This window comes from Thamnophis sirtalis, unplaced genomic scaffold, assembly GCF_051295495.1.
Source record: "Thamnophis sirtalis isolate CommonGarterSnake01/CBP01778 unplaced genomic scaffold, rThaSir2_p1.2 scaffold_9, whole genome shotgun sequence".
NCBI lineage: Eukaryota > Metazoa > Chordata > Lepidosauria > Squamata > Natricidae > Thamnophis > Thamnophis sirtalis.
In genome coordinates this window covers 10,259,658-10,283,189 of record NW_028261389.1, presented here as the reverse complement: position 1 = coordinate 10,283,189, position 23,532 = coordinate 10,259,658, and the positions used below count along the sequence as shown (strand labels likewise).

At 44.2% G+C, this 23,532-nt stretch overlaps 1 protein-coding gene across 1 annotated transcript in view; it reads right to left on the bottom strand.

Annotated features, from left to right (window-relative positions):
* The window catches only part of SLCO1A2 (solute carrier organic anion transporter family member 1A2), a 36,866-nt gene extending 19,202 nt beyond the window's left edge, over nucleotides 1-17,664 (bottom strand). The window contains exons 1-4 of the mRNA XM_087722787.1: nucleotides 17,648-17,664; nucleotides 8,879-8,992; nucleotides 2,685-2,826; nucleotides 1,343-1,475 (exon numbers count right to left, since the gene is read on the bottom strand). Coding sequence (XP_087578913.1) covers nucleotides 1,343-1,475; nucleotides 2,685-2,826; nucleotides 8,879-8,929 — 326 coding nt within the window. The 5' untranslated portion in view covers nucleotides 8,930-8,992; nucleotides 17,648-17,664. The remainder of the gene's footprint in view (nucleotides 1-1,342; nucleotides 1,476-2,684; nucleotides 2,827-8,878; nucleotides 8,993-17,647) is intronic.
* Between the last annotated feature and the right edge of the window lie 5,868 nt (nucleotides 17,665-23,532).

The following is a 23,532-nucleotide window of genomic DNA, read 5'->3' as shown; positions in this document are numbered from 1 at the left end:
CTTGATGACTGCGGAGGAGATGCACAAAAACCTTTTGTAACTAACTGATACACTTTCTACAGTATATAAAGAAGGAAGATTTTATGTGTCGTGTTTGTTTTGAAAATAACAATAAATTCTATTAATATATATCATTTTGCATCTTTTGCACATAGTGATATTAGGATGAGTTATATCCAGGGGTGGGATCAAAAAGTGTTAGCAACCGGTTCTCTGCCCGATTGCTGGGTGGGTGTGGCCATGGTGGGCGTGGCCTACTCTGCCTCCTGCACGATGGTGGAGAGCATTTTTGCCCTCCCCAGGCTCCAAAGGCTTTTCCCACACCTCCAGGAAGGCAAAAACAGCCTTCCATGGGCTCCGGAGACCCTCCGGAGGCAGAAACAGGCCTGTTTTTGAATTTCTGGCCAGTTTCTCGCTCTCCCAGAGCATCCGCATGGGCCCTGCACTTACCTCGCATCCAAAACGGGCTGCGTGGAGACTCCTGGAAGGGAAGGGGAGGGGACGGGTAGGTGGGGTCAGTCGATCCTTGCAACAACCGGTTCGGAGAACTGGATGGAAAATTAACATCCAGTTCGTCTGAACTGGTATGAACCGGCTGAATCCCACCCCTGGTTATATCATCATGACTTGCACTGGATGCCTTTGGGGGAACAAATGGAGATGGGGATGCGGGAGAAGGAGGAAGAAACGAGAAACAATGCATTTCAATGACATGACACAATCCACACAGCTGACAACTACTGTAAAATATAGCTAAATAGCAATAGCAATAGCAGTTAGACTTATATACCGCTTCATAGGGCTTTCAGCCCTCTCTAAGCGGTTTACAGAGTCAGCATATCGCCCCCACAGTCTGGGTCCTCATTTCACCCACCTCGGAAGGATGGAAGGCTGAGTCAACCTTGAGCCGGTGAGATTTGAACCGCCGAACTGCAGATAGCAGTCAGCTGAAGTGGCCTGCAGTACTGCACTCTAACCACTGCGCCACCTCGGCTAAATAACTCAATATAATAATATGCAAGTATGGAAGCTACATTTGATGTTGTGACAACACCGCATACATTTTTGTCATTGTCACATTGTATTTACAACATATTTGCAGCATCCCAGGGTCATGTGACCTTCCCAACCAGGTCAACGGGGCAAGCTGGGTTTACTGAATGACCATGTGATTCGCTTAACAACTACAGGGATTCACTTAGCAACCATGGCAGAAAAAGCTCATAAAATCAGTGCCAGGTCTCTTAACACCAACTTGGTCAGCAATCTGCATTCTGATTCTAACTGTGGCTGTAAGTCGAGGACTTACCCCTGTGAGAATTAAATAAGATTAGGAACTTACCTCCCCATTAGAAAATGAGGCAATGCTATCAAAACACATCCCAAACCCATGGCTGCACATCCAAGCCCAATCATGCGTGGCCTGTGAAGTTTTGATCCCAAGTAACTCACAAAGACGATCACCAGCAGGTCACCTGAAGAAATAAACTAGGTTAGGTACAAATAGATTCATAAAAAAGATGTTGAGACTCTAGTCTAGAAAAATTACAGAGAAGAGCAACAAAGATGATTAGGGGACTGGAGGCTAAAACCTATAAAGAACGCTTGCAGGAACTGGGTATGTCTAGTTTAATGAAAAGAAGGACTAGGGGAGACATGATAGCAGTGTTCCAAAATCTCAGGGGCTGCCACAAAGAAGAGGGAGTCAAACTATTCTCCAAAGCACCTGAGGGCAGGACAAGAAGCAACGGATGGAAACTAATCAAGGAGAAAAGCAACTTAGAACTGAAGAGAAATTTCCTGTCAATGAGAAAAATTAATCGGTGGAACAACTTCCCTCCAGAAGTTGTGAATGCTCCAACACTGGAAGTTTTTAAGATGTTGGATAACTATTGTCTGAGGTGGTGTAGGTCAACCCTGAACCGGTGAGATTTGAACTGCCGAACTGCAGAACTAGCAGTCAGCTGAAGTGGCTGCAGTACTGCACCCTAACCACTGCGCCATCTCGGCTCTTCGGGTGTAACGTTTCCTTTTTCCTCACCTCTTTCTTCTGTGCACTCTGGATATTGTTTGATATACTTTGTGATGCTCTATGTTGCTGACTATCTTGTCTGATGTTAATATAATTGATAAATATATTTATTTATGTAAAACTACTGTCAGGATTCCAAATAGCATCCAAAAGTAAATCAGAGTCCAAGGCAAAGTATTCCTCAAAGTTCCAATTTATTAAGAGAGCCATGTTGGCACATCTGGGAAAACCCGAATCTGAAAGCTTCCCGGTTTTCACCACCCAGTTGAAAGTTCAAGATCTTGCCCCCACCCCCCACCAGTCCATCCCATGGTCCAATCTCCCACTGCCATGTTGGCAGTTCCACCCATCCAGTTCCGGTCAGGTGCAAAGGTGCAGAGACAAAGGATGACCTTGGCTTTCTAGAAAGAATGTTGCTATGGCTACATTGCATCTAACTCCATACAATCCCCCCCTCCCATTTTCCCACAATAGAAAATGCATAGCAGAATAATAGAAAATGCGGCAGGCCAAAGATCCAAAAGAAAAGATGGCTGCAGGCCTGACAACTACAGGTTTCTGTCAGCATCTCTGACTTCATTTGGACAGTTGCTGCCCAATTCCCTGGCATTATTTATTGCAAACCATTCGACAAGCTCATTGATTTGCCTACCCATTTCGAAGGCTCCATTGAGAACTCCAACCAGATAGGCAGGGATGTTGAAACGTCTTTCGATCTGAGTCAGCATGCTGTTGATGTATGCCCCACTCATCGTCTTGGTCAGATAGGCAAAATATAATAATATTAAAAATACCTAGAAGGAAATGAGGAAAATCAACAGGGAATTAATCACATCAAATTCACAGGCACGTAAAGTATGGAGTTGAGACCAGTGTTGGGATGCTGCCGGTTTAACAACTGGTTTAGTGAGCGCTCCCCGTGGAGATTCGGACCCTCACCACCCTCCAGGCCTTCCGCAAAGCCCTTAAAACCTGGCTGTTCCGACAGGCCTGGGGCTAAAGAGTTTTTGCCCCCCTTCTCGAATGGTATGGTTGTTGTGTGTTTTTAAATTTTGTATTGTTATGTCTCATCTTTTTTATCCCCCTGTCTGTACCTCCTTCCCTGATTGAATTGTGAGCTGCCCTGAGTCCCCTCCGGGGAAAAGGACGGCATATAAATGTAATAAATAAATAAATAAATAAATCACTCGCGCAGCACTGAAAATGGAGCATTTCGAACCTCAGCTGCTTACCTTCCAAGTCAGCAACAGTAAGTAAAATCTTGTTTTTTTGCTTCTGCACATGCGCAGAGCAATTTTTATTGCATGCATGGGCAAATGTGTGATGAAAGAAATGTCCTTCTGGGTTCAGCTCCAAGTGGGGAAAAAGACGCTGGAGACATGGAGGCTGCTTGGAAAGATGGTTTATTGTTGGACAGGGTCACATGGCTTGAGCCCTGAACAGAAAAGGTGATCACATGCTTCAATGTTGGTGGAGAAGAAAAGAAGGGCTGAGGGAGGGGCTTGCTAGGCTTTTTATAACCTGTTCAGTCCCACCTCTCTGTTTCCTGTTCCTGTGTAAGAAATGTATTCTGATTGGTTGTCAGACTCCCACGGGGCCATGCAGGGGCAACTCTCTAGGCTGTGTTTTGAATCCAGGTATGGATGAGTTCTCAGATGCCATGTGGTCAGTTGAGTAAAGGGCCAATATTATCATGCTTTCCTGTAGCTGAAGTGGAGAAGTCTTTATTATGTAAAGTGGACTAGCTTGGCCATCTTAATGGCCCATTAACAGTGGGGATGGGCAGGAAGCTGCAGACAACTATTCTGTCTTTTAAAACATGTTTCTTTCTTTTCACATCCAGAGAAATATTCTGCCTTTTCAATATTTCCTAGGATATTTCATTTTTCTGGGAGAGGGCTGGATGATAACTTCCCACATGTGCATGCGGACAGAGGATGTGTCTGGCATATGCGTGAGCGAGGCAAGCATGTAAAACACAAAATTGCATGCCCATCAAACCGGCAGTAAGGCCAGCAGCAACCCACCCCTGGGCCATGCCCACCATGGCCACGCCCACCCAGCAACGGGGCAGCGAACCCGTTGCTGCAATTTTTGAAGCCCACCCCTGGGTATTCCCGCTACCTTATGTAACTGTAAGAACAGGCCTGGCTCTACCTATTGCAAAGGGAGTCACAAAGGTATCAGATTCAATCTGAAATGGTTAGCTTTGAAAATCCCAGGGTAATTTAAGACAGCTTAGCTTTAATCTCATTTGTTCTGTCTGTAGACTATAGAAACCATCTGCAAAATTAGGGCATTATTTTTCTTCTTCTTCTTTCCTGATAATGTTTTCCCGCTAATGTTGGATTTTCCTCCTTACCAGAGCGAGCCCCCTTGTGGAGTACTGTGAAGCCATTACCATGGCAACTCCACTGCGCTGCACAGTAGAATCCATTTTAAGGCAGTACAGTAGAAATCATTTTAAGGCACAACAGGCTGTATCTTAACAGAACACACACCCTGAGGGGTGTTAGGGGTATTTTACCCCCACAGTATTTTTTCCCCGAAAGTAAGTAATCTGTCTACCAAGTTTGGTTGAAATTGCTCGAGACATTTCAGAGTTATGCTGGAACACACCCACACGCACACCGAGAGAGAGAGAGAGAGAGAGAGAGAGAGAGAGAGGGAGGGAGGGAGGGAGGGAGGGAGGGAGGGAGGGAGGGAGAGAGAGAGAGAGAGAGAGAGAGAGAGAGAGAGCTGTTTTATATAGAGACAGATATTGATGTTTTAACCATATTCACTATCCAGAGTGGCCTTGGTAAGATGGGCAACCTGAATGGACATGTATAGTACTCAGTGTGTGTGTGTTTATTTGTAGGGGAGGAAACTATAAACCCAGCACGATCCAGGACAGTTTATTCCTGAAATCTGTTTCTTTGCTGTGCTATTATTTTCCAAAACAGCCTGGTTTTGTTTTTGTTTTTTCTGAAAAGCCTTTTCTATTCCATGTCAACTCAGCTTTTATCCGCACAGCTTCCTAAAGTCAATCTCAGATAAGACCTGAGCCAGAAAAAAAAACTGATTAAAACTCTGCAGTCTGTAATTACTACTAACCTATTTCAATAGTGGAATTATCTACTCTGGGGGTGGAATCTCCTCTTTGCTGCATAGATATAGACCAGTGTTTCTCAACCTTGGCAACTTGAAGATGTCCGGACTTCAACTCCCAGAATTCCCCAGCCAGCATTCACTGGCTGGGGAATTCTGGGAGTTGAAGTCCGGACATCTTCAAGTTGCCAAGATTGAGAAACACTGGTCTAGACCAGGGGTGTCAAACTCAAGGCCTGTGGGGTGTTTAGAACTGGCCCGCAGGGCCCCCTGGAAACAGCAAAGGACTCACCTCTGCCAGCAAAAATGGCCGCCTGCAGCCCTCTATTAGCGCACACACACACACACACACACAAACGTTCTATTTTCATTGGCAGACGTCTAGCAAAACAAACACTAAAAACAAAAGAAAAGGAGAAACGTTTCCTCTTTTGCATTTGAGCATGCAAGAAGGGCCAGGAAAGGAGAAAAGGAAAAAGGAAAGAAAAAGAAAAAGATGGGAAGAGAATAAGGAAGGAAAAATAAGGAAAGAGGGGAAGGAAAAAGAAAAGAGAAGGAAGAGGGAGGGAGGGAGGGAGGGAGGGAGGGAGGGAAGGAAGGAAGGAAGGAAGGAAGGAAGGAAGGAAGGAAGGAAGGAAGGAAGGAAGGAAGGAAGGAAGGAAGGAAGGAAGGATGGACATTATAAAGAGAGGGAGGGAGGGTCTGAAGGAAGTCCTGCCTTAGCACTTCGCCATCACAGGTGTTCCCGACACGAGTGATGTTTAGCTGGCCACGCCCACCCGTGTCATGCCCACCCTTCCCCTCTGAGGTCAAACACAACCCCTGAGGCGGCCCTCAATCAACTCGAGTTTGACACCCCTGGCCTAGGCCAATGTTTTTCAACCTTGCCAAGGTTAAGATGTGTGGACTTCAACTCCCAGAATCCCTCAGCTGCCTCCTTAATTCAGGTACACATTAACATAGCTTCTAGGGTAAAGGTCCAGTTTAAAGTCCATTGGCACTAGCAAAAACTTGTTAGTTCACAAACCCTGTGCTTATATAATGGATAAAGCCAAGAGGTCAACTGGCTTTTTCGACCTGTCACTTTTTATCCAGCTGGAACAATTACAACTGGCGGTAAAAGAATTTGGGAGAAGCAACAGATTAGACCCAACATACTGTATGAAGCACTCTCTTCCAACTAATAAAAGCCGAGGTGGCACAGTGGTTAGAGTGCAGCACTGCAGGCTACTTCAGCTGACTGCAGTTCTGTAGTTCAGCTGTTCAAATCTCACCAGCTCAAGGTTGACTCAGCCTTCCATCCTTCCGAGGTGGGTAAAATGAGGACCCGGATTGTTGTTGGAGGCAAAATGCTGACTCTGTAAACTGCTTAGAGAGGGCTGAAAGCCCTATGAAGCGGTATATAAGTCTAACTGCTATTGCTATTGCTATTGCTATTGCTATTGCTATTGCTATTGCTATTGCTATTGCTATTGCTATTGCTATTGCTATTGCTAACTTTACATCTGGATTCGGTCAAAGTATGAAACCTAAACTTAGGGTAAGAGTTAGTGGTGGGTTCCGGATCCCACGATTGTAACAGGACCCAGCGTCCTCCACATGAACACGTGCAGCACCCGTGCACACAGGTGCAGCGCACACATGCGTCTTACCATCCACTGACGCCTTCGTGAGCCCCCATGACACTGCAGCTGCTTGGTGGAGCATCACGCAGGTGTTATATGCACCATGCGCATGCGCAGAAGCGCCGAAGGGTTTAAAGACAGGTAAGGAGCACGGCCAGGCGGGTGGGCCCTCCGGAGCACCATACTGGAACGGTATTCGGTGCTCCTGGCAGGCTTCCGTACTGGGGCGTACCGCCTGCAACCCATCACTGGTAAGAGTCCACTGTTATGATATTTACCTTACGTAGGATGCAGGGGTGGGTTGCTGCCAGCATTACTGTCAGTTTGGTGTGCATGCAATTTTGCACATGCATCCTCGCTTTGATCCCACATGCGTGCGTAGTTGCCAATAAATAGGTATGCGCATGCGCAGAACATTAACAAATGAAAAAAAAATGCCATGCCGACTGGGGAACCGGTTCAGAGGTGTGGCAGGCCTGGGTTACTGCTGGTTCCGGTGACCCAGGCCGCCAAAGCACTACCTGTTCAACCGAACCAGTCCGAACTGGTAGGAACCCACCTGTGGTGTGATGCCTGAACTAATAAACCATATTGATACTGAACATATTGTCATAAGAAAATTCCAATAGGAAAAAAGGCAGCAACACAAACAATAATTCTTACTTTAAGATCAGCGGCTTATTGTTTCTAATAATTTAGAACATTAGAAATGAATAGATATAAAAGATATAATAGCAGTAATACACTGCATGAACATATTAATGCAGAGGGCCAATGAGATATAGCAAGTTCTACAAGGACTGCTATAAATCAAAGAGTCCCGAGCTGATCTTGAACTCTAAACCTTTATGTTGTTCTTCTAACCACATACAGGATTCATAACTTCACTAACTGTCACTATCCGGGAACACCTGTGTACATTACTTTCCATTCCTCATTTCCAACAGTTTTGTTCTCCCTGTTTTAAACAAATCCATACAAGCACATATTTTAGAAAAATGTATTTCACAGTTAGCAACGGTTCAGCAGGATTACAAATATTTCTGGTAAATTTTGAAATCATCCTAGCTGAAAGCATTGGTTCATAACTTTTTCTTCTGGGGCCTTCTGTTATCCATAGGACCAGGGGTGGGTTTGTCGCCCCGTTCCAACTGGTTCGGTTGGAACGGGGCCAGCGGCGTCCTCGTGCACGCGTGCAGTGCACGCATGCGTACTAGCGTCTGTGCGATGCTTCAGCTGCTCCTGGAGGATTGCGCAGGTGCTGTATGCGTCCTGCACATGCATGGAAGCACAGAACTCGTCAAAATCGGGTAAGAAACACGGGCGGGTGGGTGGACCCTTCGGCGTTCCCGGAAGTTACTTACTTCCGGGTTTGCTGACCAACCGGTTCGCGGGGACCGCCGCGAACTGCCTGAAATCCACCCCTGCATAGGACCTATTGAATCTAATAAGATCAATAGGCTATATTTCTTGATTCTCACAATATTATCTCTTGTCCTGCTGGCCACATCGCCAAAGGCAGTGAACTACTCCGAACCACGCATTATTTAAATCATAGTGAATGTGTTTGTAAAGCCACTCGGTGAATGCAATTCACTCCATGATGGAAGATTCTCACACTCCTTCCTATTGGGGTTTAAAGTTATGAAAATGGATGGCCCTGTTGGTGTCAAACTCAAGGCCCGTGGACCGCATCCAACATATGGGGTGCTTAGATCTGGCCCATGGGGCCAGCCAGGAAACAGAGAAAGACCGGCCCATGGTGCCTTTGCCAGCAAAAATGGAGCTCAGAAGGGCCTCTGTGACCATTCTGGGCTCTGTTTTCACTGGCAGAGGATTGCAGGAGACAGTTGCAGCCAAAAACGGAGCTCGGGATTCCTTTGCTAGGAGAGCACTTGGGCCACCACAGGCACCCCCTGACACAAGTGGTGTCAAGCTGGCAATGCCCACCCTGGCTACACACACACACGAGGCCACACACAACCTTCATGCACCCCTCAATGAAATCGAGTTCGACACCCCTGCTGTAGACTAACATTTGATGCCAAATGGATTTCCCCAAGCAATCTATCTACACGCGTATATATGAAATAGGTTTTATGTTGATATGGGAACAATAGGATGCTGATACCTTCAGTTTGGACATGGAACAAGTCAACGCTAACTTCTTAGAGCCCTTCATGTCGCTTTTCGGATCCGCCGGGATGTCCTCTTTGTGGTTGTTTGCCTCGGTCTTGCTGACCGCCTTGAAGAAGGGACAAAGAAACGAACATGGACAACATAATCAAACAAACTTTCAAAACTAGTGAGAGAGGTGTAGATATTTGGGGGAAGTTAGGCTGAAGATACCACTGACTTCAAATGGAAGTGTTAAGATACAGAGGTTAAATTTCCAGTTTTGTACAGGAAGTTTCTGCTGAAACTGTTGAGTCTAAGTATCAGAATGGAGTTAGAACTAGATCTTAAGCCCCTTTGAAAAGTTTGAACTATGGAGGGACTGTTGATTTAAATGCAAGCTGTCAGTATTCCAAGTAACACCCCTAACGAAAGAAGACTCCCAGGCTTGAAGTTCCTCAAAGTTTCGCTTTGTTAGAGATGTCATATTGGCACATCTGCGAAAACCCAAATCTGGAAGGCTCCAGGTTTTCCCCACCCAAAAGAAAGCCCAAGTCTCTGCCCAGCACCCACATGCCCGTCACATGCTCCAATCAGGCACCGTCCCAACTGGAGATGCCTCCCAGTCACGCCCTTCGAGGTGCAGGGCAAGATGTCCTTGACTGTCTGAGAAAGGAATGTTATTTTGACTATATATCTCCCATACTCCATATAAATCCCCCTTCCCAGTTTCCCACAGCAGTAAATGTGGCAGGCCATAAGGCCCAATGCAAAAGATGGCTTCCAGGCCTGACACAAGCATTCTAAATACAAATAGGGATACATATTTTATGTATTGAATTTTAGGCCCTGACTCAAACTCTATATAGTCCTTGGAAACCAAACTTCATCCTTAGATACAATCCCTAAGGACTGCCACATTTTTCCCTACTCCGATGTAGTACGGTATAGCTTTATTGATTAGGCAATTGATCATATCAAAAATCAGTAGGTGTCTGCTGCAATAAATAATACCATAAAATAAGATAGGGTGAAGTAAGAGGAGATAAAATAGAGGAAGATAAAAACAGAATGAAAGTTAAAAGAGTGAGATAAAATAACATAAAATAAAATAGAACGCAAAAGCATCAGAAAGTATTGACATACAAATCAGTGCATATTGAATTGAATGCATACTTTTTCCATGGTGGAGCAGTGGTCAGAAGCAGGGGTGAAATCCACTAGCGGAAATTTTGAGTGGTTCGGAGAACCGGTAACGGAAATTTTGAGTGGTTCGGAGAACCGGTAGTGGAAATTTTGAGTGGTTTGGAGAATCGGCAGTAGAAATTTTGAGTGGTTCGGAGAATGGGTTGTAGAAATTTTGAGTGGTTCGGAGAACCGGTAGCAGAAATTCTGAGTGGTTCGGAGAACCGGTAGCAGAAATTCTGAGTGGTTCGGAGAATGGGTTGTAGAAATTTTGAGTGGTTCGGAGAACCGGTAGCGGAAATTTTGAGTGGTTTGGAGAATCGGCAGTAGAAATTTTGAGTGGTTCGGAGAATGGGTTGTAGAAATTTTGAGTGGTTCGGAGAACCAGTAGCAGAAATTCTGAGTGGTTCGGAGAACCGGTAGCAGAAATTCTGCGTGGTTCGGAGAATGGGTTGTAGAAATTTTGAGTGGTTCGGAGAACCGGTAGCAGAAATTCTGAGTGGTTCGGAGAACCGGTAGCAGAAATTCTGAGTGGTTCGGAGAACCGGTAGTGGAAATTTTGAGTGGTTCGGAGAACCGGTAGCGGAAATTTTGAGTGGTTTGGAGAATCTGCAGTAGAAATTTTGAGTGGTTCGGAGAATGGGTTGTAGAAATTTTGAGTGGTTCGGAGAACCGGTAGCAGAAATTCTGAGTGGTTCGGAGAACCGGTAGCAGAAATTCTGAGTGGTTCGGAGAATGGGTTGTAGAAATTCTGAGTGGTTCGGAGAACCGGTAGTGGAAATTTTGAGTGGTTCGGAGAACCGGTAGCGGAAATTTTGAGTGGTTTGGAGAATCGGCAGTAGAAATTTTGAGTGGTTCGGAGAATGGGTTGTAGAAATTTTGAGTGGTTCGGAGAACCGGTAGCAGAAATTCTGAGTGGTTCGGAGAACCGGTAGCAGAAATTCTGAGTGGTTCGGAGAATCGGCAAATGCCACCTCTGGCTGGCCCCAGAGTGGGATGGGAATGGAGATTTTGCAGTGCCCTTCCCCTGCCCCACCCACTAAGCCATGCTCACCAAGTCATACCACACCCACCAAGCCACACCCACAGAACCTGTAGTAAAAAAAATTGAATTGCACCACTGGTCAGAAAGCAGTATTGCAGGCTAATTCAATTCACTGCCAGGAGTTTGATCCTCATTGGCTCAAGGCTGATTCAGCCTTCCATCATTCCAAAGTCAGTAAAATGAGGACTCAGATTTTGGGGCAACATGTTGACCATGAGTAGGTTCCTACCGGTGTTGGTACCGGTTCGCTTCATGCGCGCTTCGCAAAAGGTGATAACATGACTCCAAAACACTGTAACCGTCATAAATATGAGTTAGTCACCAATATCTGAATTTCAATCACGTGACCATGGGAATGCTGCCATGGTCATAAGGGTGGGAAACGATCGTAAGTCACTTTTTCAGTACTGTTGTAACTTCAAATGGTTACTAAACAAACTGTTATAAGTCAAGGACTACCCTGTATCTATAGAAAGAGAGACTCAGCTGGTGGCAATAAAGACCCTTATTGGAAGCTAAGTAAGGTTAGGCCTGGTTAATATGGGGATGGGAAAATATGTGGAAATCCCATGTTTGTAAGGTAGGCTGTGAAATGAAAAATACAGCCTAGGGGGGAAAAAAACCTCTCCAATTGTTTGGGATTGGAATGGTCTCAAATAGCTAACAGGTAGACCAGAAGTGGATTCCCTCCCATTTGGTCCAGTTTGGCCGAATAATACAATAGCAGGGTTGGAAGGGACCTTGGAGGTCTTCTAGTCCAACCCCCTGCCTAGGCAGGAAACCCTATACGGTTTCAGACAAATGGCTATCCAACTACACTATTTTTAAGTTTGAAAATCCATTTAAAACCAATGGCATGTTTACCTGGTGGTAACTTTACATTTTCATACACCTCTAGCCTTTCCAATGATTTTAATTCTTTTTCCAGTGTTTGGGCTTTCACAATTTCTGGAGGCAAGCTGTTCCACTGATTAATTGTTCTAACTGTCAGGAAATTTCTCTTCAGTTCTAAGTTGCTTCTCTCCTTGATTAGTTTCTACCCGTTGCTTCTTGTTCTACCCTCAGGTGCTTTGGAGAATAGTTCGACTCCCTCTTTTTTGTGGCAACCCCTGAGAGATTGGAAGACTGCTATTATGTCTCCCCTAGTCCTTCTTTTCATTAAACTAGACATACCCAGTTCCTGCAACCGTTCATATGTTTTAGTCTCCAGTCCCCAAATCATCTTTGTTGCTCTTCTCTGCACTCTTTCTAGAGTCTCAACATCTCTTTTACTTGTGGCGACCAAAACTGAATGCAGTATTCCAAGTGTGACCTTAGTAGTAACTTGACCGGACACATGACCATACCGATTCTATCCTTGGTGGCGCCATCTTGATTTTCTGTTTTGCACATGTGCAGAACAATCTTCATTGAAAATATATAATTTTTCCCTTTTTTAATGTTGTGCGTATGCGCAGATCATTTTAAGTGCAAATGTTGTACATGTGAGCGAAATGAGTGTGTGCGCACAACATTTTTCAGGCGTCAAAACGTTAGTAATGGCAGCCGGAACCCACTCCTGGGTAGACCTCAACTTATGACTGCAATTGAAACCCAGACTTCCAGTGTTAAGTAAAGTGATTATTAAGTTAGCTGTCCCAAAGGTGCTTTTTTTCAGAAGGCAACTGGACTTTCTTGCTTTTTCTTTGAAGATGTTTTGCTTCTCATCCAAGAAGCTTCTTCAGCTCCGACAGGATAGTGGAGAATGGAAGGATTTATATTCCTTGCAGACAGCTGGCCATTTGCATCTTTTGTAGAGGGTCATTGAAGCAGATATTGACATAGTCAATAGAGAAAGAAAGTCACAGAGAAAAAAATTGCAGACTACATGAACCAGGAGCACCACTCAGGTGACCCTGAGGACAGAGATAAACCTCCAAGGATAGTGGAGAATGAAATAATTTATATTCCTTGCAGACAGCTGGCCATTTGGATCTTTTGTAGAGGGTCATTGAAGCAGGTATTGACATAGTCAATAGAGAAAGAAAGTCACAGAGAGAAAAATTGCAGACTACAGGAACCAGGAGCACCACTCAGGTGACCCTGAGGACAGAGATAAACCTCCAAGTAGCCTCAACCACCTTCTAAAAGGATGCAAATGACCAGCTGTCTACACAGAACATAAACCCTTCCATTCCCCACTATCCTGTCAGAGCTGAAGCAGCTTTTTGGATGAGAAGTGAAACATCTTCAAAGAAAAAACAAGAAAATCCAGTTGCCTTCTGAAAAAGCACCTTTGGGACAACCCCGACCTGGATGACTGAGAGTCTCTACACAGTTTTCTAAGTAGGTTGTGCACAATTCAGCAAACCTTTTTGCCATGATTGTTAGCAGATTCCCTGTGGCTGTTGTGAGTGACTTGCACGCTTGATAAGCGAGTCCAGCTTCCCGCATTGACGTCACTTGTCTGAAGCCAGCTGGGAAGGCCACAAATGGCTATTGCATGACCCTGGGACACTATAACTGTGTCAACACCTGCTGGTTGCCAAGTGGCCAAATTTTGATCATGTGACTCTGGGGACACTGCAATAGTCATAAATGTGAGGATGGTTCTTAAGCCACTTTTTTTGAGTGACATTGTAAGTTCGGTCACTATTTTGACCCCCCCCACCTCAGTACACCAAGGCACTCCAAGACAAGATTACTCCTAGATGATTTATTCACAGTAAATCAACACACTGACAAGACCTTGGCAGCAATCCAGACTTCCAAGATAAGAAATACACCCGAGAGCTTCTCCAGCATTGGTAATGAAGCTGAATCCTGCAAACAGTCTCCTCTCAAAGTCTCTCCTTATATACTTTCTTGAGAGGAGCCTAATTACAACCACCTGGGTCCAATTATCTTCTGTATCTACGTAGTTGTTCTCTGCATCTATCTGCCCGCCATTGCCTGGCATCCAGGACCAACTCCCTTGTTTCCTCCCCACTGCTCCAAGGCCTGATGTCATGGGCACACTCCCTTTGGCTTTCACCGCTGCTCCATGCCTCAGGCGTCTCCTGGTGGCCAACCAGCCTCTCTGGTCCCTCCTCGGAGTCAGAACCCTGTCCAGGGTCCTCCACATCTTCCAGAGCTGACTCATAGGGCCCCTCGCTATCGGAGTCTGTTTGCAGCACCAATGACTCCTGCTGGGCCACAACAGGTCACTAAGCAAATGATTGTAAATCGAGGGCTAAACTCAATTGTCACATTAAGACAGGGGTGTCGAACTCAATTTCATTGATGGCCGCATCAGGGTTAAGTTTGACCTCGGGGGTGGGGGCAGGGTGTGTGTTGCCAGAGTGGGCATGGCCAGCTTGACATCACTAGTGTTGGTGGGCGCCTCTTGTGGCCCTGAGTGCTCTGCCAGCGAAAACAGGACTCTGAGCTCCGTTTTCGGCTGTGACAGCTTCCTGCAACCCTCTGCCAGCAAAAACGGAGCTCAGAAGGGCTGCCCACAGCCCTCCCAAACTCTGTTTTCACTGGCAGAGGCATCACAAACCAGTCCTTCACTGTTTCTAGGGCAGCCTCATGGGCTAGATCTAAACAACCTGCGGGCTGGATACGGCCCTGGACTTTGAGTTTGACAAACTGGCATTAAGGTGACAGTATCCTGGAGAACTCTTAAAGTGCAAAAGAACCAAAAACAGTAAGTCAGAATAAAATGGGATATCTTGGAAACAGAAGTGGTATTTAGCAGTTTCTGACCAGTTCTGGAGAACCAGCAGTGGAAATTTTGAGTAGTTCAGAAATCTGGTAAATATCACCTCTGGCTGGCCCTGCCCCCATCTGTTCTCTGCCTCCCGAGTCTGATCGGGAGAGAATGGGGATTTTGCAGTATCCTTCCCCTGCCACGCCCATCAAGTCACACTATGCTCACCAAGCCACGCCCACAGAACCGGTAGTAAAAATGTTTGAATCCCACCACTGGATAAATCCTACACTGCAAAATGTTGTTGTAAATTCTCCTTGTATGAACTTAATTCAAATACTTGATCCCATTTGGGCAAGATCTGAGTTATAACAGCGCGATCAGACAAAGAAAGACGTGGGACTGAACGGATAAATTTATTGGCAAAAACCTAGGTAAATGTTCCTATTTGGAGTAGCAACGTCTTCTTTCTTTCTAATAAGTATTAATAAATACCAAAAAAATACCAAAATAATATACAAGCAGTAGCCATTTACTCCTACGGAGAAAAACTCAGATGCTGCACCTGGAAATCTATCCAAATGAATCTATCCCCCATCTCTGTTTCTCAATGAAATTTTCCAGCACTATACGCTCTGTCTCCCTCCTTCTCCCACTCCTCCACTGCTTGAACCTGGGTTCAAGTCCACCGGCCCACATAATTCTCTTTAGGCTTGTTCTGTTTTCCCAGCCTATCTCCCAGGACTGCTGTGGTGGTGGTGGTGGATGGGTGGGAAGGAAGGAAGAGAGATTGACATGAGCACTTCTGGAACAAAAAAAGAAGCTAGACGATCCAATGCACAAATCCAGACATCAAATCAGGGAATCAACCTATGCATTTTATTTATTTACAGGATTTATCTACCCTGTCCCTAGCACCAGATTTCAGGGCAGTGTTAAAAAAAAAGAGAGCAAAAATCAAGCTGTTACCATATTTTCAGAGGGAGGGAGAAAATCTGGGTGCGTCTTATACACTGAATACAACATTTTGGCCTCCCGAAACCCCACCCCCTTGGCAAAAATGGATGTGCAGAAGGTTTGAGAGTCCTCCAAAGTGCTCCTGGGGACTGGGGAGGGCAAAAACAAGTGAAAACTGGGCTGGGTTTTGCTCATTTTTACCCCTCCCCCCCCCAGTCCCCAGGAGCACTCTCCAAGCCTCCTAAAGGCTATGCATAACTTGTTCTTTGCAAAAAAAAAAAAAAAAAAAAAAGGACCCATTTTTTGCTTATTTTTGCCTCCCTCCCCCCAGGAGCACTTTTTTCCCACAAAAAATGAGGCGTGCAGAGGGTTTGGGAGGCCTGCAGAGTGCAAAACCCTTTTTTTTAAATTTACCTCTTCAATATCTTGGTGCGTCTTATACTCTGGTGCATCTTATACTCCGAAAAATACGGTAATTACCACCAGCACTGAATAAAAACAACCCTTGCAAAAAAATACATAATAGGGGAACTTTGATAGAATGCTTCTCAAATTGGACGTCATCTAATTTGACCTACAGGGTCAAATCAAATCATTGTTATCAATTCATCGTGATGTCAGTTCCCATTTCAAACCAGGATTAAACATTATATGCCTTCTGTACCTGTGAAATGTCAAAAACAAGGGAGGCAGCCCACTTTTGAGTCAAGGGGCACCAGACCTACCTGTGAGCCCATGCTCATTTGTACATAAATCTTGCTTGTCCACTAAGCAATTCGAAAACCACATCATAAGGTAACATATGTGCTAGTAGTTCCCAACTCTAGGGGGCGGTGCTCATCTCCGTTTCAAAGCCGAAGAGCCAGCGCTGTCCGAAGACGTCTCCGTGGTCATGTGGCTGGCATGAATAAATGCCAAAGGTGCACGGAACCCCATTACCTTCCCACCAAAGATGGTCCCTATTTTTCTACTTGTATTTTTACATGCTTTCGAACTGCTAGGTTGGCAGAAGCTGGGACAAGTAACGGGGGCTCACTCCGTTATGCAATGCTAGGGATTTGAACCGCCAAACTGCCGACCCTTCTGGACGACAAGCTCAGCATCTTAGCCACTGAGCCACCGCGTCCCAGATCCTAGTGCATTTATAAAAAGCAGCAAGTTTTTCCCCCCCTTCTTAATTTCTGTTTATGAAACTGAGGCAGTCCGAATCAAAGCTGCTCTTTGGCAGCCTTAGCTGCCTACTACATATTTTTCTAAGTACTTAACCTACTCCTTCAAAGAAAGCCCATGAAAAAAAAACAAATATGCTATGATCTGAGATTTGACAGCATATATTTTCCTGCTTGCAAGTTACCCTACGATCAAGGGACTTAATTTTTTGCTTCTTCTTTTTAAAAAAGATTAAACAAATTTCAGTTTCTAAGCCTTACGGTTGGCAAACGTCATTTCTCTTCCTCCTTTAAAATGCCTAAGGAAAGATTCATTTTTAATATTTGTAACCGTATGGATTTACTCCCCTCAAAATGATAAGAAGGCCTCCTTCTTCCTCTCTTGAATTGCTACCTACCTCCATCGTAGCCATAACCCTGGGTGATCCTGTTCGAGGCAGATCAAAGGCTCTCGTTCCCAAATTCTGTACACTTTGGAATTTCTTGCGGAAAAAAGCAAGACTGGAGTATCGAACCAAAACTTTGCAGCAGTAAGGAAAATAAGAGCAAAGAGAACAGCCTTGGAAAATACATTTGTTTGTCAAAGTCTTTGAAGCCTTTGTTTTAGCTCTACAGTAGGTCTTTGACTTGAGCCAAGAGAATAACCCAGAAAAGGAACAGATCTAAGAGATGGACATACTGCACAGCTGAGTTGGCATTTCCTTTTGCCACATTCACACAACAAACCGGACTTCGTCAATGAACTGGAATATCACCCACCTTGGTGCTATCATTTGTCTTGATATCAGTTTCCATGTCAGAGCAAAATTAGATGATATGTCGATTATGCAGTATGTAATCTGTATGCTTTCTTCTCCTTCAGTTTCTCCTCCTTTCTCTTCTCCTTCTCCTCCACTCCTCCTTCTCTTTCTTCTTCTCCTCCTTCTCCGTTAAAGGGCTGTATCTCTAATCTCCAAACAATTTTAATCCAGCCAGGTCTTTTATTACCTTCCCGCCTGGCAAGAACATTGCCATTAACCCCTGAAGAGATACTCTTCTGGTTACTAAGGGTAAAAAAAAAAAAAAGGATCCCGGAAAAACTATGTGTTGCTCATAGGGGCTTCTTCAGGTACAGGTCTCAGTTTTATACTATCTCTTAGGATGATCCCCAGCGACATTAAAAGTAAAGTTCTCCATTGAATTGAAATCAGTCCCTGGTGATTTCATGTATGCATGTGGATAGTTTTCTTGGCAATTAAATGGAAATGGCTTGCCAGTTTTCTGCCTTCTGAAATGTTCGTCCAACTTCCCAGCCTACTCTATAACCCTGGAATTCCACAGATGGTTTCATATCCAACCCCAAAGCTACTAAAAATGGCAAGATCGGCTCTGGTCAGCTAGGTGTACGGATAAAAGATTGCAGTCTTTATTTCTATATTTAGTGGTCATCTATGTACCTTTTATAGGGACGCAGTGGCTCAGTGGCTAAGATGCCGAGCTTGTCGATCAGAAAAATCAGAAGTTCAGCAGTTTGAATCCCTAGTGCCACGTAACGGAGTGAGCTCCTGTTACTTGCTGCAGCTTCTACCAATCTAGCAGTTCGAAAGCACGTAAAAATGCAAGTAGAAAAAATAGGAATCACCTTTGGTGGGAAGGTAACAGCGTTCCATGCGCCTTCGGCCACATGACAATGGAGATGTCTTCGGACAGCACTGGTTCTTCAGTATTGAAACAGAGATGAGCACCGCTCCCTAGAGTTGGGAACGACTAGCACATATGTGTGAGGGGAACCTTTACCTTTTTATGTACCTTTCAATCTAATCAGTGTTCCAATATCTCAGGGGTTGCCCCAAAGAAGAGGGAGTCAAGCTATTCTCCAAAGCACCTGAGGTCAGGACAAGAAGCAATGGGTGGAAACTAATCAAGGAGAGAAGCAACTTAAGAGAAATTTCCTGACACTGATAACAATTAACCAGTGGGACAACTTGCCTCCAGAAGTTGTGAATGCTCCGACACTGGAAGATTTTAAGAAGAGCTTGGATAACCATTTGTCTGAAGTGGTTTCCTGCCTAACAGGGGGTTGGACTAGAAGACCTCCAAGGTCCCTTCCAACCCTGTTATTCTAATTCTATTTCTAATTATGGATAGGATTTCATTTAGAGTAAAATGTAAGCAACTTACAAATATAATAGAACTTTGAAAAGTAGGGTGTGACACGTCTTTAGAATTGGCTCTTTGGTGACTTTGTTCTTTGCCAGAGTTATTTGCTGCTAGATATAATCTTTTTAATCTAACAAATAAAGAAATAGCAGTCGATTCATTAGAGGCCAGAACAGTTGCCAATATCAGCTCTTATCTTCCTTCTGGAGTTTAAATAGTGCTTCCCCTTGATTCCAAAGACACAAGAAACACCAAAGAGTAATATTTTGGAATCTTTTGGAAGAAAGAAAGTCCCGCTTCAGCCATGAAAGTTGATTGGGAAATCTTGGGCCAATCATCAGGAGACTGTGAATTTTAGTCCCGCTTTTGGCATGAAAACTGATTGGGTGCGTTTGGGCCAATCACCAGGAAACTGTGAGTTCTAATTTCGCCTTAGGCATGAAAACTGATTGGGTGTGTTTGGGCCAATCACCAGGAGACTGTGAGTTCTAATCCCGCCTTAGGCATGAATGCCAACTGGATGATGACCAAGAGATTGTGAGTTCTAGCCCTGCTTTAGGCATGAAAGCCAGCTGGGTGACATTGGTCCAGTCCCTCTCTCTTTAAACCAGCCCACCTCACAAGGTTGTTGTCCTGGGGAAAATAGGAGAAAGCTGTGTTGGATATGTTCGCCACCTTGAGCCCTTTGTAAAAAGAATAAATGTAGGAAATAAATAGATAAATAGATGACAAATACCATATTGTTCAGAATACAAGACAATTCCCCCCCCCAAAAAAAGAGGGTGAAAATTTGGGTGTGTTTTTTGCTTGTTTTTTGCCCCCCCAGCCCCCAGGAGCACTCTATACACCTCCTAAAGGCTATGCATGCCCTTTTTTTCACAAAATCAGGCCCATTTTCACAAAAAATGGGCCATTTGTGGGAGGTCTGCAGAGTGCAAAAACTTTTTTAAAAAATTTGCCTCTTCAAAATCTTGGTGCATCTTATACTCCGGTGCGTCTTATACCCCCCAAAATACAGTAAGCCTTCTCTGACTTGCAGCTAGTTCTCATTTAGCAATTACAATCAGGACCGGGAAATGGTTATTAAGTGAGGTGGCCGCTAAGTGAATTCACATCGGTGCCTATGATTTTACTTCAGCTTTCCTCTGCTTTCCAGACCTGCAAAGGTCATAAATGTGAGGACTGATTATGCAGTTGCTTTTTTCATCACTGTTGTAACTGAACAGTCACTGCACGAGACAGTTGCTAAACAAGGATCCCCTGTGTTGGATTTATAAGGAAGGCTTCAAAGCAAGCATCACAGAGATATTGTTTCAGTTCTAGAAATCTTGTGCAAATCAGATTCGAAGGCACAATTGCCCACTGGAGCGAGGCTCCTTTCAAGATTTGTACAGCCCTGTTATTTCATGAAGAGGCGTTTCAAGGTACAACTTTCTACATCTCCCCTACCCCAAAACCAAATATTAGGAGAAAAAACTTCCCATGAAGATTTCCCATGGTGGCGTAGTGGTTAAAGTGCAGTACTGCAGGCTACTTTTGCTGACTGCCGGCTGCCTGCAATTTGGCAGTTCAAATCTCAAGGTTGACTCAGCCTTCCGAGGTGGGTAAAATGAGGACCCAGATTGTTGGGGGCAATAGGTTGGCTCTGTAAACTGCTTAGAGAAGGCTGTAAAGCACTGTGAAGCGGTATATAAGTCTAAGAGCTATTGCTATGAAGCTTCTTGGGAAATGTTGAGCAGCCTGGAGAGGCTTCAAAGTAAAGGAAAGATCTATAACAGAAAAAGAATATCAGGAGTTGTCTCAAATGTGCTTTTCTAAAAGGCAACTGGACTTTCTTGTTGTTTTTTCCCCTTGAAAACATTTCACTTCTCATCTAAGAAGAATGGATGTTCTGAAGAAGCTTCTTGGATGAGAAGTGAAATGTTTTCAAGGGGAAAAAAACCAAGAATGACCACTTGTCTGTTGGAAAAGCAGACAGAAGCAGGAGCTGCACTTCCACCAATAAATGAAATTCAAAAACATTGTCATTAGAAATTTGAAAGAAATTATCAAGGCCACTGAAGTGGAAAACCAGAAATCTTTTTTTTTTTTGCAGCAGGAGAGAATTTTGGAGAAGTTGGAAGACAGAATATGAGCGTCAGCTTAAAATAATGTAGCTTTCTATTAGTCCTTATGCTGAAGCTAGCTTTCAAAAAGTATTTATTGACGATACTTTTGAAACGATGTTGCTTATGAATTTGCAGTATTATATAACAGCTATGTAACTAAACCAGAAAGTAAACATAGCATGATTTTTCAGGATACTCATAATATAAGCCCTACTCCCCCCCCAATAAACCCCAGTTAAGATTGTCCACCAGATGTATGCATTTAGTACCGTATTTCCCCAAAATAAGACCTAAACCAAAAATAAGCCCTAATGCATCTTTTGGAGCACAAATTAATATAAGACCCAGTCTTATTTTCAGGGAAGCATGGCATACACCTATATATAACTGTATAAATATGCCTAGCCTATTAGAGTAAAGGCAAAAAATCCCCCATGATTCTATGTAAGGAGAAAAGGAAAAAAATATACAATAATACAATACAATAGCAGAGTTGGAAGGGACTTTGGAGGTCTTCTAGTCTAACCCCCTGCCTAGGCAGGAAACCCTATACAGTTTCAGACAAATGGCTATTCAACATCTTTTTAAAGACTTCCAGTGTTGGGGCATTCACAACTTCTGGAGGCAACTTCTGTTCCACTGATTCATAGTTCTGTCAGGAAATTTCTCCGCAGTTCTAAGTTGCTTCTCTCCTTGATTAGCAGTAGCAATAGCAGTTAGACTTATATACCACTTCATAGGGCTTTCAGCCCTCTCTAAGCGGTTTACAGAGTCAGCATATTGCCCCCAACAACAATTCGGGTCCTCATTTTACCCACCTCGGAAGGATGGAAGGCTGAGTCAACCCTGAGCCGGTGTGATTTGAACAGCCGAACTGCAGAACTGCAGTCAGCTGAAGTAGCCTGCAGTGCTGCATTTAACCACTGCGCCACCTCGGCTCTTACCGGGTGGATTAGTTTCCACCCATTGCTTCTTGTTCTACCCTCAGGTGCCTTGGAGAATAGTTTGACTCCCTCTTCTTTGTGGCAGCCCCTGAGATATTGGAACACTGTTATCATGTCTCCCCTAGTCCTTCTTTTCATTAAACTAGACATATCCAGTTCCTGCAACCGTTCCTCATATGTTTTAGCCTCCAGTCCCCTAATCATCTTTGTTGCTCTTCTCTGTAATTTTTCTAGACTAGAGTCTCAACATCCTAACCCTAACTCCTAGGTTTTAAAAGCTCTCGGGAATAAAATAAATGAAAAACAAATTACAACTTTATTGCAACTAACTTTTTAAAAACCTTGAAGAAATGCCTAATTAAGGCATTTAATTAATAAGGATGGGTGGGTGGGTGGGTGGGAGGGAGGGAGGAAGGAAGGAAGGAAGGAAGGAAGGAAGGAAGGAAGGAAGGAAGGAAGGAAGGAAGGAACACTGAAATTACATAACTGCCTTTAATTTCATAGTTACTCAGTTTTTAAATTATATTGACCAGTTGTGCATCAGGGGAAATAAGACATTTTAAATCGCTATCGTTGGCATTTTTTGATGATTTTTAATTTGTTTTTCATTTTGTAAAACAAAAACATTAATTCAACAAGCAAAACATTCAGAAAAAGTCAAGTAGAAAGCATTGCAAAAGTGGTTGCATTAGTTTACTTACTGAGGTGATGGTTACAAAAATGTGGAATAGTAACCTTTTTGCCTTTGAAGTGTTTATTTCACCAGGGGTTGAAAATTTACTGCCATGCAGCTTTTATGGTTCTATCAAGTATCTGCAATCTTGCATTTTAATTCCCACTGCCCCATCCTAGGAAAATGCACCTCTCTTATGGGAATGAGGCCTCCCTCTGCCAATGATTGATTAAATCCTGTTAAAGTGTTGCGTGAAAAAAACATTTGTGTTGAACTTCCCCAACCTTTAAATGGGACTCTCACTATTTATTTATTCTTTTGATTTGATCTGTGTCCTGTCCTTCATTCAAGAGTCAAAGCAGGTCTTGTTCTCCCCGTGTCACCCCACAACAACCACCCTGTGAGGTAGGCTGGGTTGAAAGAGAGGACGGAGAGTTCTTGGCTAGCAACCATTCGTATTTAGCGACTGAAGTTGCAATGGCCCTACAAAAATGGACTTATGACCAGTTCTCACACATATGACTGTCGTAGCATCCCCCTGGTCACATGATCGAAATGCAGAAACCTGGCAACGGGCATGTATTTATGACGGTTCCATTGTCGTGGTGTCATATAGAGCCGAGGTGGCGCAGTGGTTAGAGTGCAGCACTGCAGGCTACTTCAGCTGACTGCAGTTCTGCAGTTCGGCTGTTCAAATCTCACCGGCTCAGGGTTGACTCAGCCTTCCATCCTTCCGAGGTGGGTAAAATAAGGACCCGGATTGTTGTTGGGGGCAATATG